This window comes from Corvus kubaryi, unplaced genomic scaffold (assembly GCF_017639235.1).
Source record: "Corvus kubaryi isolate FWS band 111438036 unplaced genomic scaffold, C.kubaryi_AGA036_p1.0 74, whole genome shotgun sequence".
Classification (NCBI taxonomy): domain Eukaryota; kingdom Metazoa; phylum Chordata; class Aves; order Passeriformes; family Corvidae; genus Corvus; species Corvus kubaryi.
Genome location: NW_024582061.1, coordinates 2,671,584 through 2,688,100, shown reverse-complemented (window position 1 = coordinate 2,688,100; position 16,517 = coordinate 2,671,584). Strand labels below are relative to the sequence as shown.

The window sequence follows — 16,517 nt, the reverse complement described above, 5'->3', positions numbered from 1 at the left end:
GTTCCTCTTTCTTTTCCTCTTCGAATTTCCTTGCCTCCCATGCTTAATACTACTCTGCAGCATCAAATGTAGGGCATTAATTCCTATAAAGTCAGTTTGGACAAGGAAATCTTATGAAAATAAATATAGAGAGGGAAGACAGAGTTGTTCTGGCTTGAGCTGCAGCTGCTACAAACTACCATCTGTAGTAGCTGGGCCTTACAACTTTGAGTTTTATTTCTGGAAAACATCACTGCCATGTGTTGAATGTATTATAATGCTCCACATTTCCTCCAAGTGAAAGCACTATCAGGAATGATTATTATGAATTACTTTACTGCTCAGGAGCTTATAGGCTTCTTGACATTAAAAAAAAAAATTGTTCCTTTTAGTGTGATTTTCGGGAATTTTGATTTATGACTGAACATTGCTGTCTAAACGAGTTTTGAAAGTTCAAGGAAATTGAGTTAACTTCAAAAACTGAGTTGGTTCCAAAGTTTTTTGAATAAGAAGATAACTGCTCACAATTCTGACAGTCACTTAAAGGACAAAAAATATTTAGGAAGTACCATGTATAACATGCATTTACCATTAGCATACATTTAGGGACCAGAAAATGTTATTCATGTGTTAATATTTTAAAGCAGAAACATATAGAATTAATGAGTGATAAAAGGATAAAGGGAAATCAGTATTAAACAAGTTTTATTAGGGTTGCACGGATAAAACAAGTATTCTCTGGTGATGGCTTTAATACTTCACAAAACTAATACTTTGAATTGAGTCAAGTGGCTCTGAGAGTAGTAGGGAGTCTCATAATATCACCACCCAGATATGATGAGCCTCAGAGCTGTGATTTCTGCTTTAGCTTGATATATTAGAGCAGCACTTCTGTGAGCAGCTTTTTTTTTTCATTTAATACTTTTGAGATAAATCTAGTCTGCAACCAAAATGGCAAAAATCATTCTGTCCATGGATCTGACCATGGAAGCATGGGAGGGCAGAGGGGAAGCAGTGAGGCAATCTCTGAGACGTAGCCCAAATACTTAATTTTATGGAGTTAAGTACGCAAGTTCCATTCAGCTGATAAAATCAGCTATGGAGTATGTGTTGCACAACTCCTGTTTGCATAGAATACATAATCACATCATTTCCTTTTTCAAAATGCTTGCAGGAATGAAATGTGCCCTCCTTGTGGAATGAGACTGCCACAGACAATCACAGCAGTCCTTACTGAAGGGAAAACCTGAGTGCTTTTGCCTTACATAAAGACACAACAGAAGCTTGTCCTGGTTGTGCAGGTAACCAAGCAGAGGCAGTTAAATCCCAGGATGAGGTTCCACATGTCCCAGCAGAAGGGCCCTGGTCAGAGAGCAGGCTCCAGATGCACCCTGCAGGAACGGCAGAGCCGCTCAGCACAGCACACGGGAATCATGAGGAAGCGAAGCTTTCGGAACCGGCTCCTGCCGTTGGCCCCCTTTGCTCAGAACCACCGTGCTGTGGAGCACATTGCAGTAGGGAACACTTCTCGGGAAAGGAGTTAGCAAGCCTAATGTAAACAATTAGGGTTTTTGGGGATTTTTAGGAGTGCCTGGATGCAGGTTGCAAACAGCGGTGTGATGAGTCAGAGAGGCGTTTGATAAAGCAATGTGGACCAGAGCCCTAAAGTGACAGGACTAAAGTATCATCCCAAGACTTCTCATGGCAAATGCATCACAGTAACTTTAGTATCCATGCTGTGCTCTGAAGGAGGCAAACTGCCATGAATTAACTAGGCCCTGCTCTGACCCTTTCAGCAGTTCATTGTGGAGTAGGAATTGATAGCAATGCACAGTTTTCCTTTTAATCTGGTGTGCCTTATATGGGCACAGCAATTTAACTCTGCCTTGGCCCACTCCCAAGTTTTGGTAACTTCCTATGAGGAAAACCTTACTGTAGCTGGAGCCAAAACTCCCCCAGCTGAATTTTGCAGATGTGATCATGTGCCATGTTACTTGTTCAGAGATTGGTGCTTCCCAAAGCCATACTTCAAATATTGGACCTGTGTGTTTCAAGACTTTGTCTGGAAATGAGGCCACATACTTCTCTCACAGGAAAAATGTCTTATCAGGACAAATGCAGCACTGTCAAGTCTCACAAAATAAAGCTCCTCTAGAACAGCCAAAGTGTCTCAGTAGTGCTGTGATAGCACAGAAGTTCATGCTCCTGGTGCCTGGAAGATTTGGGTTTCCCCTGGAAACACAGTTTATTTGTGATTAAATGCAGCAGATGTAAGTAAAACAGCTTTGTAATCTTATGTTCTTTGTCAGTGTTCAGTTATGCTATTTGATAATTCCATTCCATAGACTTCATTTTCACTCCTTGCCATTTGGGTTATGGCTCTTCCAATAGTAAGCTCTGGTGTTGTAAGCTTTTTAGTATTTACCTTGATTGCAGTCCAGCCAAAGTGTTGGTTTGGAATTAACAGAATAATTAAACAGATTAAATTTCATCAATTTAATTTTCTAGGAGGCAAGGTTTCTTATTTCTGTCATGTGGGTTGTTACCACAGCATATGCAAGTGACACTATTTAGTCTTTACTTGTTTTGATGCTTGATTTTAGTGATTCACCCACACCCACAAACACTTTTTTTCCTCCCTTGAATTTGTATGTTTCATCATATCCATTTTCCAGGTTAGACTCTGCCAGCTCATGTGCCAAGCTTTCAAGGATGATCGGAATTAAAATTTATAGGTAGCTTCCTTAGAAAATGTTAGGATCACCAGGAATGAACTTCCTCTTTTAGATCACAGCAACTTAAGCTAGATATACTTTATAGCTTTTGAACAAAGTTAATATAGGAAAAGGTATTGAAGAGAACTTGTGGCAGAAATAGCTTTTGAATATTGATGCAGCTGAACTTAGGTAGGTACCTGTACACTGCACATTTATGGTGAAGTCAGCCCTATATTGGATGGAAATGAGTTTTGAGGGTAGATTTTTATAAAACATTAGCTTTTACCACTTACAGGGTAAAATTCTCTGAATTTTGCAGTGTCTTAGTGAACTCCTTCATGAATTGGCCATTATATGTTTCCCAAATCTGTAATGGAATTTGTACCTTTGTAACACTTGGAACATGAGCTAAACTCCAGCACAGCTTGGACCCACCATGGTTATCCTGCAGAGCCAACTGTGTCCAAGCACCTGAGGCTTCCTGGCTCATGGGAGAAATTTGGAACACTGGTGACTGTAGTGACTAAAGAGCACTTAGATTCCAAGTATTCTGTTTGTATGATAACAGCATTTTCAAGAATAGTTTTAAAGGTATTAAAGCACACATATCAAATGGTGTTGAGTGAGGAAATGGAAGTCTGATTGTTTGTATTGTCATGCCCACATTGATATTGCAGATGTGGTGAATTTCTGTTCACAGGAGACAGCCCTCAAGACGACAAACCTCTCTTGTAAGAGGTTCCTTGTGTTTGAACTATGTATATGGCATGCTAAGAGCTTGTAGATTTGTCTCCCTAATGTATTATGATTTCTTTAAATTATTTGTGCAGTGAGAAGATGCTTGGAAGGGCCCACCCAAGACATGTCACGGGCCAACAGCTTCACTGATGACATCGACCTGGTACCCGAGGAGTCACCACTGCCACCAGCATCTGACGTGGCACAGTGAGTGAGCAACAACTCCTTAATTGATTACATAAATGCTCATTAGTAGTCACTGAGTAAGAGTTATTCTTTGGCTGGCTGGCTGCACTTGAAGTGATTTTTAACTAAATGTGAACATTTCCTATCAAACACAAGTTTAGCCTGAAGTTTGGTGGAAGTAGCCAGACACTTGGAAAAGCAGCACTGGTCTGTGATGGGTGGCTTGCAGTCCTGGTGTCTTCTTTGTTCCACTTTTTAAGGCAGCTGACACAGTTCCTGAGATGGAGCTTTACAGGCAGTTCTATACTTGTAGAATTCTCCATCAGTTTAAGCTCTAAAGCAGTCCTAATATGAATTGTTTGGAAACCTAAATGAAGTAGTCATTTATAGATACAGCCTGAAAATAGAAAGGCTGCCTCATGTAATATTTTTATAAAGCAAGCACACTTTTAAGGAAATGATGTTCCACAAATATGAAAGTGAAATTATTGTCCAGGACAGAAAATGCCCGTTAGCAGGGAGTTCACTGCAGTTGTTGAATTGTTGCTTTTACTTGGATTAGCAAATATTTCTAGAAATAAATGTAATAATCATGCAGGACAACTCTATATTGTGCTTTGGCAGGATCTTGAGTAACCTTTTGTCCTGTAATGGGCATGTCCAGTTTTGAGCATGGGGATTCTGGAGTAAATTTCAAATGTAAAGCAAAGCATTAAAACACAGAGCAAAGCCTGGATGGACCAGAACATCCAGGTACCATAGCAATGTTTTATCTTCCATCAGAAACCAATACAAATAATGCTGGTGAGGAGATCTCCCAAGTTAGCACACTCATGAAGGTCTAGCTGTGTTTGGATGTTATGGTAGTGTTGGTGAAAAACTCACCTGGGATCACCCTTGCAAGAGAAAATATGGACTTGTCACTGGAAAAAACCCTTTAGTAAATATCTGAGGTTGGGGAAAAAAAAGAAAAGAAAAGAAAAGAAAAATTGTTGCTTGCCTTCAGATAGGGAAAAATATCCACAGTGGTGTTCAGGATGAATTTGAAAGCAATGTGATTCCATTCTATGGTGAGATTGCCTTTAAGATGGTTTCTTTCACATCCTATGTTTACTTTCTGTCCAGGGACCTCGTACAGATGATGTGTCTGCTACACCTGTAGTAACTATGTTGTGCTTTCATGCCAGATATCCTGGTCCATGTATTTTCCAGCATGTAATATTGGCCTTGCTTTCAAATCAGAGAATTCTAAATTGTTCTATCAAACTGGTCTTTTTTCTTCTTTTTAATCAGCACAGTGCAAGCAAAGGGTTTTGCATTTGAGAAACACCCCCCGCCCCCCCCAGTTCTAATCTTATTTCTGCTATTTAGTGCATGAAAAATGATGGTGTTGTGTGTTATGTTGTGTAGTGCAAACTGTACCTGCATTTTTAGCTCCTATTGGTGTTTAAATGCATTTCTCCCTTATGGGGGGAAATACAAATAGGACTTACAGAAAGATAATCAAATGCAGAAATGAAAGAATAAATTAAAGTATGGAGAGATTTAAAGTAATGTGCTACACAGTTTGAAGTAATATACTATGAAATCATTAATTCCTCTTGATGTGGATGTTGGGTGCATAGAAACAGAATGATCTTGCAACTGAATATTGCTAAATTAATGATTTTGATGTTCTAGGCCCCATGATAAAAAACATGTGTATAAATTATAGCTTCTGAATATTTTTAAGACACTTCAGAGGTATAGAAGACAAAAGGCCAGAAATTACAGATATACTATAAAGGTGCCATTTAACAACAAAGTCAAAACATCATTTCATGTAGTTTTCTGCTTCTAAAATGAGCATAGCAGTTTTCACCTCTATCACTGATCATCTCATTTTGTATGTCTGCATTTCTACCTAGTAGGATGCATTCATGTTAAGAGTTGTCCTGATTCTTGAGCAGAAATATGTAGTGTCTCATTATTTAAACCATGAACTTTATTAGAGAAGCACAGAACGTGTTGTATTTATGGATCCAGGTTTAAACTCCCAAATCCAGTGCAAACAGATACTAACACTGTATTTACCTGATATGCACACCAATATTAGATATACTCAGTGTAATTATTTATCTTGTCTTTTGGCAGAAGTGTAAGCAGGTAAGTCTTCATGTGTGCTGCACTTGCTTGGGTGTGTGAGCTTTCCAAAACAGCATGGCTTCTGCTTGTCACTGAATTAGGCCAACAAATCTTCATCCTAGAGTCATACAAGCAGTCAATGATTAGACAAAAACGCTTCCAAGAGTAGAATTCAGCCAAAGGGGGGTGTGTATGTGTATATATAAACACACAGTGGGCCTTCCTAACTTGCAAAATAAGTGAAAACTTGGCTTTTACATATCAGTTCATGCCAGGATCCCACAATGATGACAGTTTCACGTGAGGCACTTTGTGAACTCAAGTTTGACTATGTGGAGCTGCCAAAAGCTCAAGTTTTGTTTGCCTTCAGCAAGTGTTTTAAGCTACAAAATCATTCCTGCAGTAAACCTTTATTTCAAAGTCCATAACTGGTCATTTTTTAAGCTTCCTGTGTTGATTATTAAACATGGTGCCAGGTCTATAACTGTAATGTGTGAGGGTTGTTTTCTATAATGTGAACAATACATGCTTGTGAAGTCTGCTCTGCTGGATGCATGATAGGAGAGATTCTCTCTGATGACATAAGCTTTGCTTTAGGCCACACTCTCTTGCAAATTCCCTTCATTGTGTAGGAAGGGCAGATGATATCCCAGAACAGAGTTCCTACCCTTGAGCCTTGTTGCCTTAGACAAACCTCTGTCACATCAACCTGCACATGTGTGTATCACATTAATGTCACTGTAACTCAGGTGGGTTTTGCCAAGCAAGCACCAGGGTAGAAGCTGTCAGTAAAATCAAGCAGCAAGCTTGAAAATGTAGCTTGAGAGACCTTTCTGTAGAAACACAGCTGCTTTGGATCCCTTGGATAGCTGGGACAGTGTTTGTTTCTGGTGATCCCTGCATAAATGTGAACAGCTCCTGAGCCAGGGGACAGAAGCATCACATTCAGTTTTTAACTCTGTGGCTGCCTGAAGTTCTTGCTGAGTATCTCTGGTCCCTTCCCTCAGGGCCAAAATTCCCATATGCTGCTGACCTGAGTAGAGCTCTGTTGGTTTATAATGGCTGCTTCTGAGGTGTCCAAAGTTGAGTAAGAATGATGTTGTTAGAGATTAATCAATTCTGAAAGACTAAATAAATATGTTAATTTCACTCAGTTGATGGGTAGTTCTATTTTTAGCAATAAATGTTTGGACTGCCTCATTGCCTGATGTAATTACTCGCCTAATATTTCAAATTCTCTGATGAACAGTCAAGAGGGGACTCCATCAGTGCATCACTGAAGTTTTGCAAGAGTAAAGGGGACAACTGAATAACTTTAAGACTTGGTATTTTACATTTTTTTTTTTATCTCCAGCTGGTTCTATTTTTATGCAGATTGTGATGACATGAACCCTTGGCCACGACAACATTTTCTGTCATACACCCCAGAGTTAACCTTCCATCAGGAAAGAGCGAATTTGGCCAATAGACTGCACTGAAAGATTACACCAACCTGGTCACAGATAGCACAGTCTCAGGAAAAATACACACAGCAGCAGCTTTAGAGGCAGACATCCTGTTTTTGTTTTTCAGAGCTCTGTGGTTTAAAGCTGTGGTGTCTCAAGCTCTTTCCACTGTAAGGAAAAGCAAAAGTTAGAAATTCTATATGTCAGCATGGTTAAGCAACTGCGGTTGAGTGTGCATTTTGTGGCTCCCTGAGGTCACCCAAAGGTAAATGTCAGCAGGTCCCCGGCAGGGAGCAGGGCAGTGCTGCTGCAGCACCAGGAGGAAACCTCTGGCAGGTGAGATCCACACACAGTGCCCACGGTCAGTGGTGGCTGCCCTCAGGGGACAGCTGAGCAGGAGCTCTTCCGCTGAAACAGGCTGCCAGGGAACTGAGAGCTCCACCTGTTCCCCACAGGGAAAGTGGGGCTTAATTATTTCTCATGGGCTGACAGCAAGACCAGCAGTTGCTCTTCTTTTCAAGACTCTGTCCACAGCAGAGTTAAGCTGTGCTTAGGAACCATGGGTTTAATCCAGTCCTGGCTAAAACAGTTCTGTGCAGAGGTTTAGAAAGCATGAAGGTGCTTGTGTTGGATTCCTGTGTATGTGTGTGTGCTGTGGCTATGAAAACAGCTCTCTGCTTCAGTCTGAGGTCTTGAAATAGTGTAACAAAAGCACAGAGATCTGAATGTAGAAGCAACCTGATTGATGTCCACTGTTCCCACCTCCTCCAGTTTTTTATTTCAAGCTTATAGCACAAAACTGGCTCTTAGATTGTACAAGGGAGATTTCACCTACAAAGTGATTAGCAGGACAACCTGGCATTAGCACGTGGTTATTAAACAGTCCAAGGAACCCCGAGGAGGGGGGAAAGATAGACCTGAGGTGAGGCAATGGATGCAAAACAAACCTCTTGTAACAGAGGGAACTGAGACTCCGAGGGTGAGGGTGACTGAATGCCTTGCTCTGGGTCATCACTGGTGAATCCTGATACAAAAAGAGCATCCCAAATTAATCTCCAGTGGCGAGCAGGACCTTCTGTGAGGATTGAGGCCTCATGAAGCCAGGGGGTTGGGTTATTTTTGTTTGTTGGTGTTTGTGCTCACTCCAGGCTGCCTGGAAGAACAGACCAAAGCTGTTCCCCACCTCACCAGAGCTGGGTTCTGCAGAGATTGGGGGGTACCCTTAGCACTGCTGTTTACTGGGGTGGAAAATCAAATTTGTATTCAAAGGAGGATGCTTCATGGTTCATCTTGGAATGTAGCTTTTCTCTTTAAAACAAGTTTAAGAACAGTGTTGGTTTTGTTTCTCTATGGTTTTTGGTTTTTTTTTTTTTCTAGGGGAAATAGGTTATCATATGATTGGCAGGTGTGAAATATGACTAATTTCCTTCATTGCCCACTAACACAGAAATTTTATACAAAGTGAATGGGACAAATGGCAAAACTTATGCAACGCCTTAAAGCTTACATTAGATGTGCTCAAAAAATATGGTCATTGTTAAGTTCTTGAAAAAAGGGATGCTAAACCCATCTTCTGACTTTCAGCCTTCCACTATCTGTAGATGGTAGTGAAGGTTTTATCAGGGTCTTAAAAATAGTTTTTGTCCTTCTTTGTCTCTGCTTGAAAATCTAAGTGTGCGACTTGTAACACCAAGCATATGTTCAGTCTTTCTATGGTTTTGATCTATCTCTGCCAGCTCCATTTATCTTTGTCTTTTTATCACAACTTCCTCCTATAGCTTATTGCTTTTAATCTTATTAAAGAAACAGTTCACCTTCTCAGCAGCACCTCTATCCCACTGAATATAATATATAATCTAGTCTAGTAATTAGATAGTGATCTCGTGTAGGATAATTGCATCGACTATAAACTCATTAACAACACTTTTATTACTAAAATGGTGTTCCTGGGGTGCCCCACAGTGACATGAGTGGAGGGCGTAAATCTATATCCATCTTGTTTCCAGGTTTCTCATTGTCTGTTGGCTTTTGACACGTACAGATCCCCACTCTCAAGTAGATCTAATACAGATATTACTGATGCAACTAGTTCTGTCCTCAGCGTGGGACTCAAAAACATTATTGATTGCTTCAAAGAGATGTTCATGTGCATCTGTCATTTCTGAACAGAAAAAAAAGATGGTAAAATAGTGAAAATTTAACAGACAGTAGTAATTGCTAATCTGGTTCTATGCTTTTTACCACTATATGGTCTTGTGTTAAATTACACTTTTTAGCACTACCCATTTTTGTCTTGTCACTTCTAATTTGGAACTCTTTAAAAGGGCTGCCTTGGGATTTATTTCAGCGCCCAAAGTATTTTTATTACCGTGTAATATGAAAGCAAGGCTGGCATTAGTATAAATTGGCGCCATTATGCAATAACCTTTTACAAGAATTTGACACTGATTCTGAGGGGGTTTGGAGGTATTTTGGGGGTTTTATTCTGGAGTCACGGTGAATTTTTGCTCTTTTATTTTAAAGTGAGGACATTTGGCCAGTGGAGGGCACTGCCCTATAACACAGGAGAAACAGAAACTCCCGTTTCAGCTTTCCAAATCCCATTTGTCGTTTCAGCAAGCTTACTTATAAACCTAATTTATCTGCATCTGAATTTCCCCAATGTTAAATTGGCAAGTTGCCACGCTAAGGAAAACCCCTACTATACTTAAACATCAGTTTAATGAGAAATTTAGCCAACCCCCAAAGGCTCAGCTTGGTGTGGTGGTTAGACTTCCTTTTCTGGAAAACAGACTATTGTAACAGCCCACTGAAGGCTCTCAAAATATAACTGAATGCATATTATCATGTAAACCTCTATGCAGCAAAATTTCCAGATCTTGACATAAAGTGAAATAAAAAGTTGCTTAGGGAGCAGAAGCTTCTTTAAAACATTCCCTATAATTGATTTTTTTCTTAATGATTTTTCTAATAATTTCACAGAATTTTAAAGTGTGAATAGAATTTTTCATGGCAGGGGTGTGAAGTGACTGTGGGATATATGGCTGCAAAATATCTGCCTTGGGTAAGAAATAGTTCACAAAGAATGCATCTGTTTCCAGATCAAATTAAAGACTCACATTTGTGGCTTTGCTTTACACAGAAATTATTTATGTCAGTAGCAAGTCAGAGAATAGAAGAAGGGCAACTTTGTTTTTGAAGGGGGTGCAAGGAGCTGCATTGGATTCCTGGTCTCCAGTACTGGCACCTCTTGTCTGTAGTGTGAGGAGAAAGCCAGGGAAGGGAGCATCACGTTATCAAGGCTTTGTTTGGAAGTCAGAATTTGTCAAGGTTTTAGTTAAATATTATTATTATAACTCAATTATAATTGCCAAGCTCCATGACACGTGACAATATTGTAAGTCCCTCTACATGCACTTGTGGTGGAAGTTTGGGAAAACATAACACGAAAGCATGTTCTTCGCTGAGGGTGACAGTGGCACCCTTCGTACCAGATCACCCCAGCCTTTCAATGGCAGGCAAAATAAAAGTGTGCCACGTGTGGCCCTTTTGTTCTGGGGAGGGGAGGATAAAAACCTTGGTGGGAAAAGCATGATACACAGAGAAGTGTTCCTTTGTCCCTTATGTAGAAATAACCAAGCACATGTTTGCTGTTACCCCTGATCTGGTGGGTTTGCAGTACTTTCGGCTTTAGCACTTTTTCTGTGAGACTAAATTGGATGTGGCTGAACCATGCCTGTGCCTGTTCTGGTCACAGGCACTTGGTTGTGTTCATTGTCTGTTTATGTAAAATAAACTGAGGGAAAGGAGGAGCAGGGATAGGAATCCATGGTGTCTGCAGCCTAAACACATGGGTCATTGCTGCGGTGGTCGAGCTCCATCCATAAACCACAGGGTGTGTTTGGTATTGGCAGCATTCAACACAAAAATACTTTAGAAATTGCATATACTACTTGTCCTTCCTTTTTCCTTCTGTGGCTGCTTCCCTGGGCTGCTCCTGTGACCAAAGCAGCCCCTCTCTCATACCAACCAAAAGCATAACAGGGACTGTAGAAGCAATTAGGGTCAAAAAAGGATGGAGAAAAGCTTGAAGGCATGAAGACACCATTTTTCTGCTAAGACTTGTGGAGGGCAGAGCTGAGATAAAAACTTATTGTTCTTTCTAAGTCAGGAAGCTTTAATTTTACCTTAATAATATTTATCTGCTGTTATCCTGCTGTCCTTCTGAGCATGGAGAGCAGCCCTGCAAGCCAGAATCCTGCCTTCCACTCGAGAGAATCACTCTGAATCCTCACAGCCTACTTTCTGAAGAGGTGACATGCCAGTCTAACACACTGGTCCTACAGACATTATTTCTGAGGCAGCATCAAGCAGGGAAAAAAATACAGAAACTGGAAGTGAAAGTTAAGAGAGCTCAGTGTGGTTAATTGACAAGTCATGGTGGGTGCATTAGAGAACAAAAAAAAGATAGGAAATAAAATTTTATCACATATGTCAGGAACAGTTGTGTAGTTAGAAAATGTGATTTATGGGTGATTTCTTTAGTATTTCATCATTAACAATGTTATGAGAATCTACTTTGAAACTTTCAAAATAACCTGAACAACAACATAGTGATCACAAATCGAAATGGCATCATTTGGTTATGATGTTTCATGGTGGAATTTAAACAAACAATGGAATCTGGAGTTAGGGCTATATTTCTACCCAGCAAGCAGGTAGACTGTCCACTTACCCTGAGATAAAAGAAGGAAAACTTTTTTCTGTGTTTTTTAAGTGTTAATTTGGTGTTTATCAAGGGGTGCTGCAGTCTTGCCTTATTTGCTAATCTCTACAGTCTTATTCTGTATTTACTGGTCAAGTGCTTTTCCTTATTGAAATATAAATAATTATTCATTTCATTCAGGTGGCCTTTTTAGACTTTTGTGTGGTGCAACGTAGTACACAATGAAGCAAGACACATTTGCTTTCAGTGCATTAAAGGATATTGGAATTCCCATGCAATGGCTGAGTTACTGGGGCTGTGTCTGTTCTATGGGATGGAATTAAGGCTATGGATTGTTTATGGCAGCTCCAAAAATGCCTCTCATGAATGTTCGTGTCTTACTGATTTTTTTTTTAATTTTTTCCTAAAATACACTTAAAAGAAAAATCTTACAAAGGAAAAAGAAGTTCTTTAGTAAAGAAAATGCCATTTACATCTTCATTGTGTGTTTAAAAACAATTCCAATTCTCATTCTTCAGTGAACGCAGACCACTGGTCATTCAGCTGCAGCAAAAGTGCAATGTGAATTTATCTCCCCTGTATTTCTTTTTGTCTAAAATAAAATTTAGATGCTTTGCAATGAGCTGGCATCTCTATTAAAACTCTCTCATTGTGTACAAGATGTTCACAACAAAAGTTAGTATTAATTGAGAGATCATCTTATGTCTTCTCATGGCTGTTTTCTTGGGTAGCTCTAGCAAAACTGAAGGAATGGATTCTTGCTGTTTCACTATATATATAAAATAGCATATTTAATTATTTAGATTTCAAATAATTCCCAAATACTCATTGATAAACCAACACACAGTTTGGGTTAAATATTAATTACTCCTATTTCTCTACCTGGGAGGTAACAGAACGGTTGCAGCCAGTGTTCTGCTTTGCAGCTAATGTGTCTGTGCCTAAATAGGGCTGATATGTGAAAACTGACAGATGGAATTGCTGCTTTGGTCATTTGACTACTGCATTAATCTCTGTGCTTGAAAACTCTATTTTAATAAATTACTTTCAGGAAATGTAAACGATGGCAATTCTATAAAACCTGATGGTGCCTCATGGGTTTCTCAGCTCTGACACTTTCACAGCTGCAGATGTAAAATCTTTTTATAGGCCAAACTTGATGAACTCCAAATGGGACAATGAAAGTTGCTTTTCAGGTTGGATACACTGAAATAGATGCCAGACAAATACCAGTGCCAGTTGCTTGTCTGCTTTTTCTTTTAGTGCTCTGCAATTTGGAGAAGCCATTATACTCTCTCTTTTACTCCAGATTAAACCCCCTATCTCCAGGGCTGCTTTTCCCCCTCACCCAACAATGCTGCTAGATGTTATCACCACGTTCTCAAAAAACTTTGCCCTAATTGCTTAGCTGTTTGTTTGTATTGCTAAGACAATTTATCTCTGGTCTCTGGGTCAAAATGAATTTATCAGACCATTACAGTACAGAAAGCTTAGTATGTGGGCACTGAAGCTTACAGTCATTGCACGCTATATTGAGCTCTGTTCCTCCCAGTGCTCTGCCTGTTTGCTCCTGGCCTGCTGTAATGGCATTTTTCATAACTCACTGATACTTATCTCCCCTGCTTTAGTCAGGCAGGCAGCCTGCACCCGGGGACTGGCAAGAATAGATAATCTTGATTTTTTTTTTTTTTTTAATTATTTTTTTTATTTAGTCAGCTGTCTACAGTATGTGTGGTGCTCATTAGTATAAAAATATGCTTGAAAACAAAGCTCTAAGAGCTAATGAAGCTGTTCTTATGCTGATTTCTCTTACTCCAGCAGTTGCCACTGAAGGATCCCCTCCAGTGGGTTCTGTGACTTGTCCCTGCAGTAATCCAAATCCAATAATACAATATAAATTATTTTCCACATGTTCTTGTGCTTACTTAGCTACTTTGTTATTAGGAAATATATAAATTGCTTCTAATCTGAAATGTGTGAAACTTGCAGCATTTACCAGGCATTTCAGATAAAAAAAGCATGTGCTCTTCCTGTGTTTAGTTCTTTTCTTAGTCCTTTGAGACTGTGGCTGCTGTAAATTTCATACTTCATCTCTGAATTTTGTAGTTGGTGGAAGTTCACATTCTTTCTCATGTTGACAAAGAACTGTTGTTGGTTTGGGGGTTTTTTTTATGCAAGAAAAGTTTCAATTTGATTTCTGTGCATAATTTTTTCTGTGTAACCTTGAGTGAAAGGCTTCTATCAGTCTCATGTTATCCACCTGCCAAGCCCTGATTAAATTTTAATTTAGAAAACAAGTCTGTTAGTGTTTAACAAGCACTGGGCAAGGGGAACTTGCTAGTCGAGGAAGGGCTGTGGTACCTTGAGGGTTTTGACTGCAAACCCATTGTCTGTCCCCTCTTGCAGGGAAACCCAAGGTCAGCTCTAAGTAAAATAAGGTACAATTTATTAAGCTAATTACCCCTGCTCTTTCTATACAGCACTGCTCTATAAGTGAGGGAGAATTGCTTTGTGCCAAACTTTGTCTCAGCACCACGAATGGGTTGGGCCTGTTCTGTCTTCTCCTGCTTGTCCCTTTTCCCCCTGCAGCTCCTGAGGCACAGGAATAATGTTAATTCCTTTGGATGGGGGATTGACTAGTGCAGTGTGAAGTGGTGAGGGCAGGGTCTGTCGTTTGTGGTAGAGAAGTGGGCGGGAGCTGGGGAGCTTGTGCTTGAAAAGATGGGGGAATGGAAGTAGGGAAAGCAGCACCTGTCTGGATGAAGATTCGAGGGCCTCTCACTCTCACTCAGAGCTATCTGCACATCTTGCTGGCGACTTCAGACCTTGCCTGGGCTCTTCTCAGCTCCTTTCATAATCCATAACCACCTCCTCCTGTCATCAATCCCTGCAGTTTCCTCTCCTCTTTGTGGGGTGGGAGAAGTGTGTGTGTGTGTGTGTGTGTGCGTGTCTGCGTGTCGACAAAAGCCCTGGACAACAAAATCTGACTTTGCTTACTGCACTGAGGAGCCTCGATTGAGCTCTGACTTCTATTTCAGTGATCAAGCATCTGAGTTCTGCCTTCAGCTGGTCAAGAATCTGCATTTGTGTCCTCAGATGGCCTTAGAATTTTCCCAGGAAGAATGTCTTAACATCTGCAGAACTTGGAGAGAAATCTTTATCTTTTGTTATCAACACATCTCCCCAGCGACCTCACAGCAGCTCCCTGCTGGATGTAATCGATAACCAGGATAACGGGGGCATCCCATTCCCTTCAAATTTACAGTCAGCCCTGTATGTAGCTGATTAAACAGAGGTTTAGAGATAGAAGCATGTAGGTTTAGAGCTATAACCACGTAGGTAGCTATTGGATTTCTGTGAAATGTGTCTGTCCTCTGGCTTACAGAGGTCTCTCTTTCCTGTGATATCACATTACACCTTCTTAGATTTCTTTTGTTGTTTGTTTGCCCGGTTGTGAAAGCCCTTAACCAACCGGTGTGCTTGAACCCCTACATGTTTACTCAGAGTCTAAATTTAATTTTATCACTCATGCGTAGTATTAAACCCTGAAAATTAAGTCAGAATTATCCTCCTGCTTACTTTACAGCAAGTCTCTGTGTGTGATGAGTAAACACACTGTGGGTGGCCTAGGGTAAAATAAAATTTCAGTGTTTGTTCGCAAGGGCAGATTTCTTCCCCTTCAACAGATAAACACCTAGCCACAGTTTAGTAGAGTTTACCAGCTGGTTTAATTGATGCAAGAAACAAATATCCCACAGATTAATGTAAAACTTTATAAAAATTATTTTGGTATTTTTAATAAGCATCTTGTAAAACTTTTTGAGTCCTCTAGTGCTCAAAACATGACCCTTACTTCTGACGTTTGGATTAAAGACTTTGCCACAGCCCATATCTCAGGCTTCTGCAACTAAACTGGAAATACAAACCCAATATATATGCTCTTACTTTATCCATTCAGTATTTATCTCAGACAAGTATTATACAACAAAATTATAGCAATTGAGGAAAAAAACCCCTCATAGTATCACACAGTCATCCTTTCTTTTCAGTTGTATCAGCTGAGCACTAATAATGAGCATTTCCAAAATCCCCAGTTTCTGCATTGATGCTTTAATGCATGAGCTAATGAAGAGCTGGAGGTTATTTAATCTTATCTTTGCCTGTTCCTTGTTCAGAAAGTGCTTATCTCTTTCACAAATAGAAGGGGCATGAGCCCATTACAGAACTTGCTATTCGTGACGTCACTGTTCCCCTCACTGCTTCTCCTCTATGTGTCTTTTTTCTCCTAGCACTGTCTGAGCAAGGTAAATATCAGTATCAAAGTTTGACAGCAGCTGTACTTCTCCCTGGGCAATGGATTTCAGCCTGTTCTTTGGTTTCATTATTCTTGTTTGGGCAGCAAAGAGATAGTGTAGAATTGTCTGACAGTTCAGGTGGGTGACCCCATCTTTATTAAAGAAATATTCTTCCCACTTGTGGCCATGGCTTCCTTATCAAGCTGTTTTAAACTGCCTCAGTTTATTGGGGGGTAGGAAAGTGGAGGAAGCAATTTAAGTCCAAGGTCTTTCAGTTTACCCTGTGAGCTCTCATTTGAGTGCTTTT

General features: G+C 40.1%; 1 protein-coding gene across 1 annotated transcript in view; it reads left to right on the top strand.

The window, feature by feature from the left end:
• The window catches only part of LOC121675588 (potassium voltage-gated channel subfamily KQT member 1-like), a gene marked incomplete at its 5' end in the record, with an annotated part of 80,265 nt that extends 72,614 nt beyond the window's left edge, over window positions 1-7,651 (top strand). Inside the window, 2 exons of the mRNA XM_042051156.1 lie at window positions 3,527-3,641; window positions 5,754-7,651. Of these exons, the coding sequence (XP_041907090.1) occupies window positions 3,527-3,641; window positions 5,754-5,769 (131 nt within the window). The remainder of the gene's footprint in view (window positions 1-3,526; window positions 3,642-5,753) is intronic.
• Between the last annotated feature and the right edge of the window lie 8,866 nt (window positions 7,652-16,517).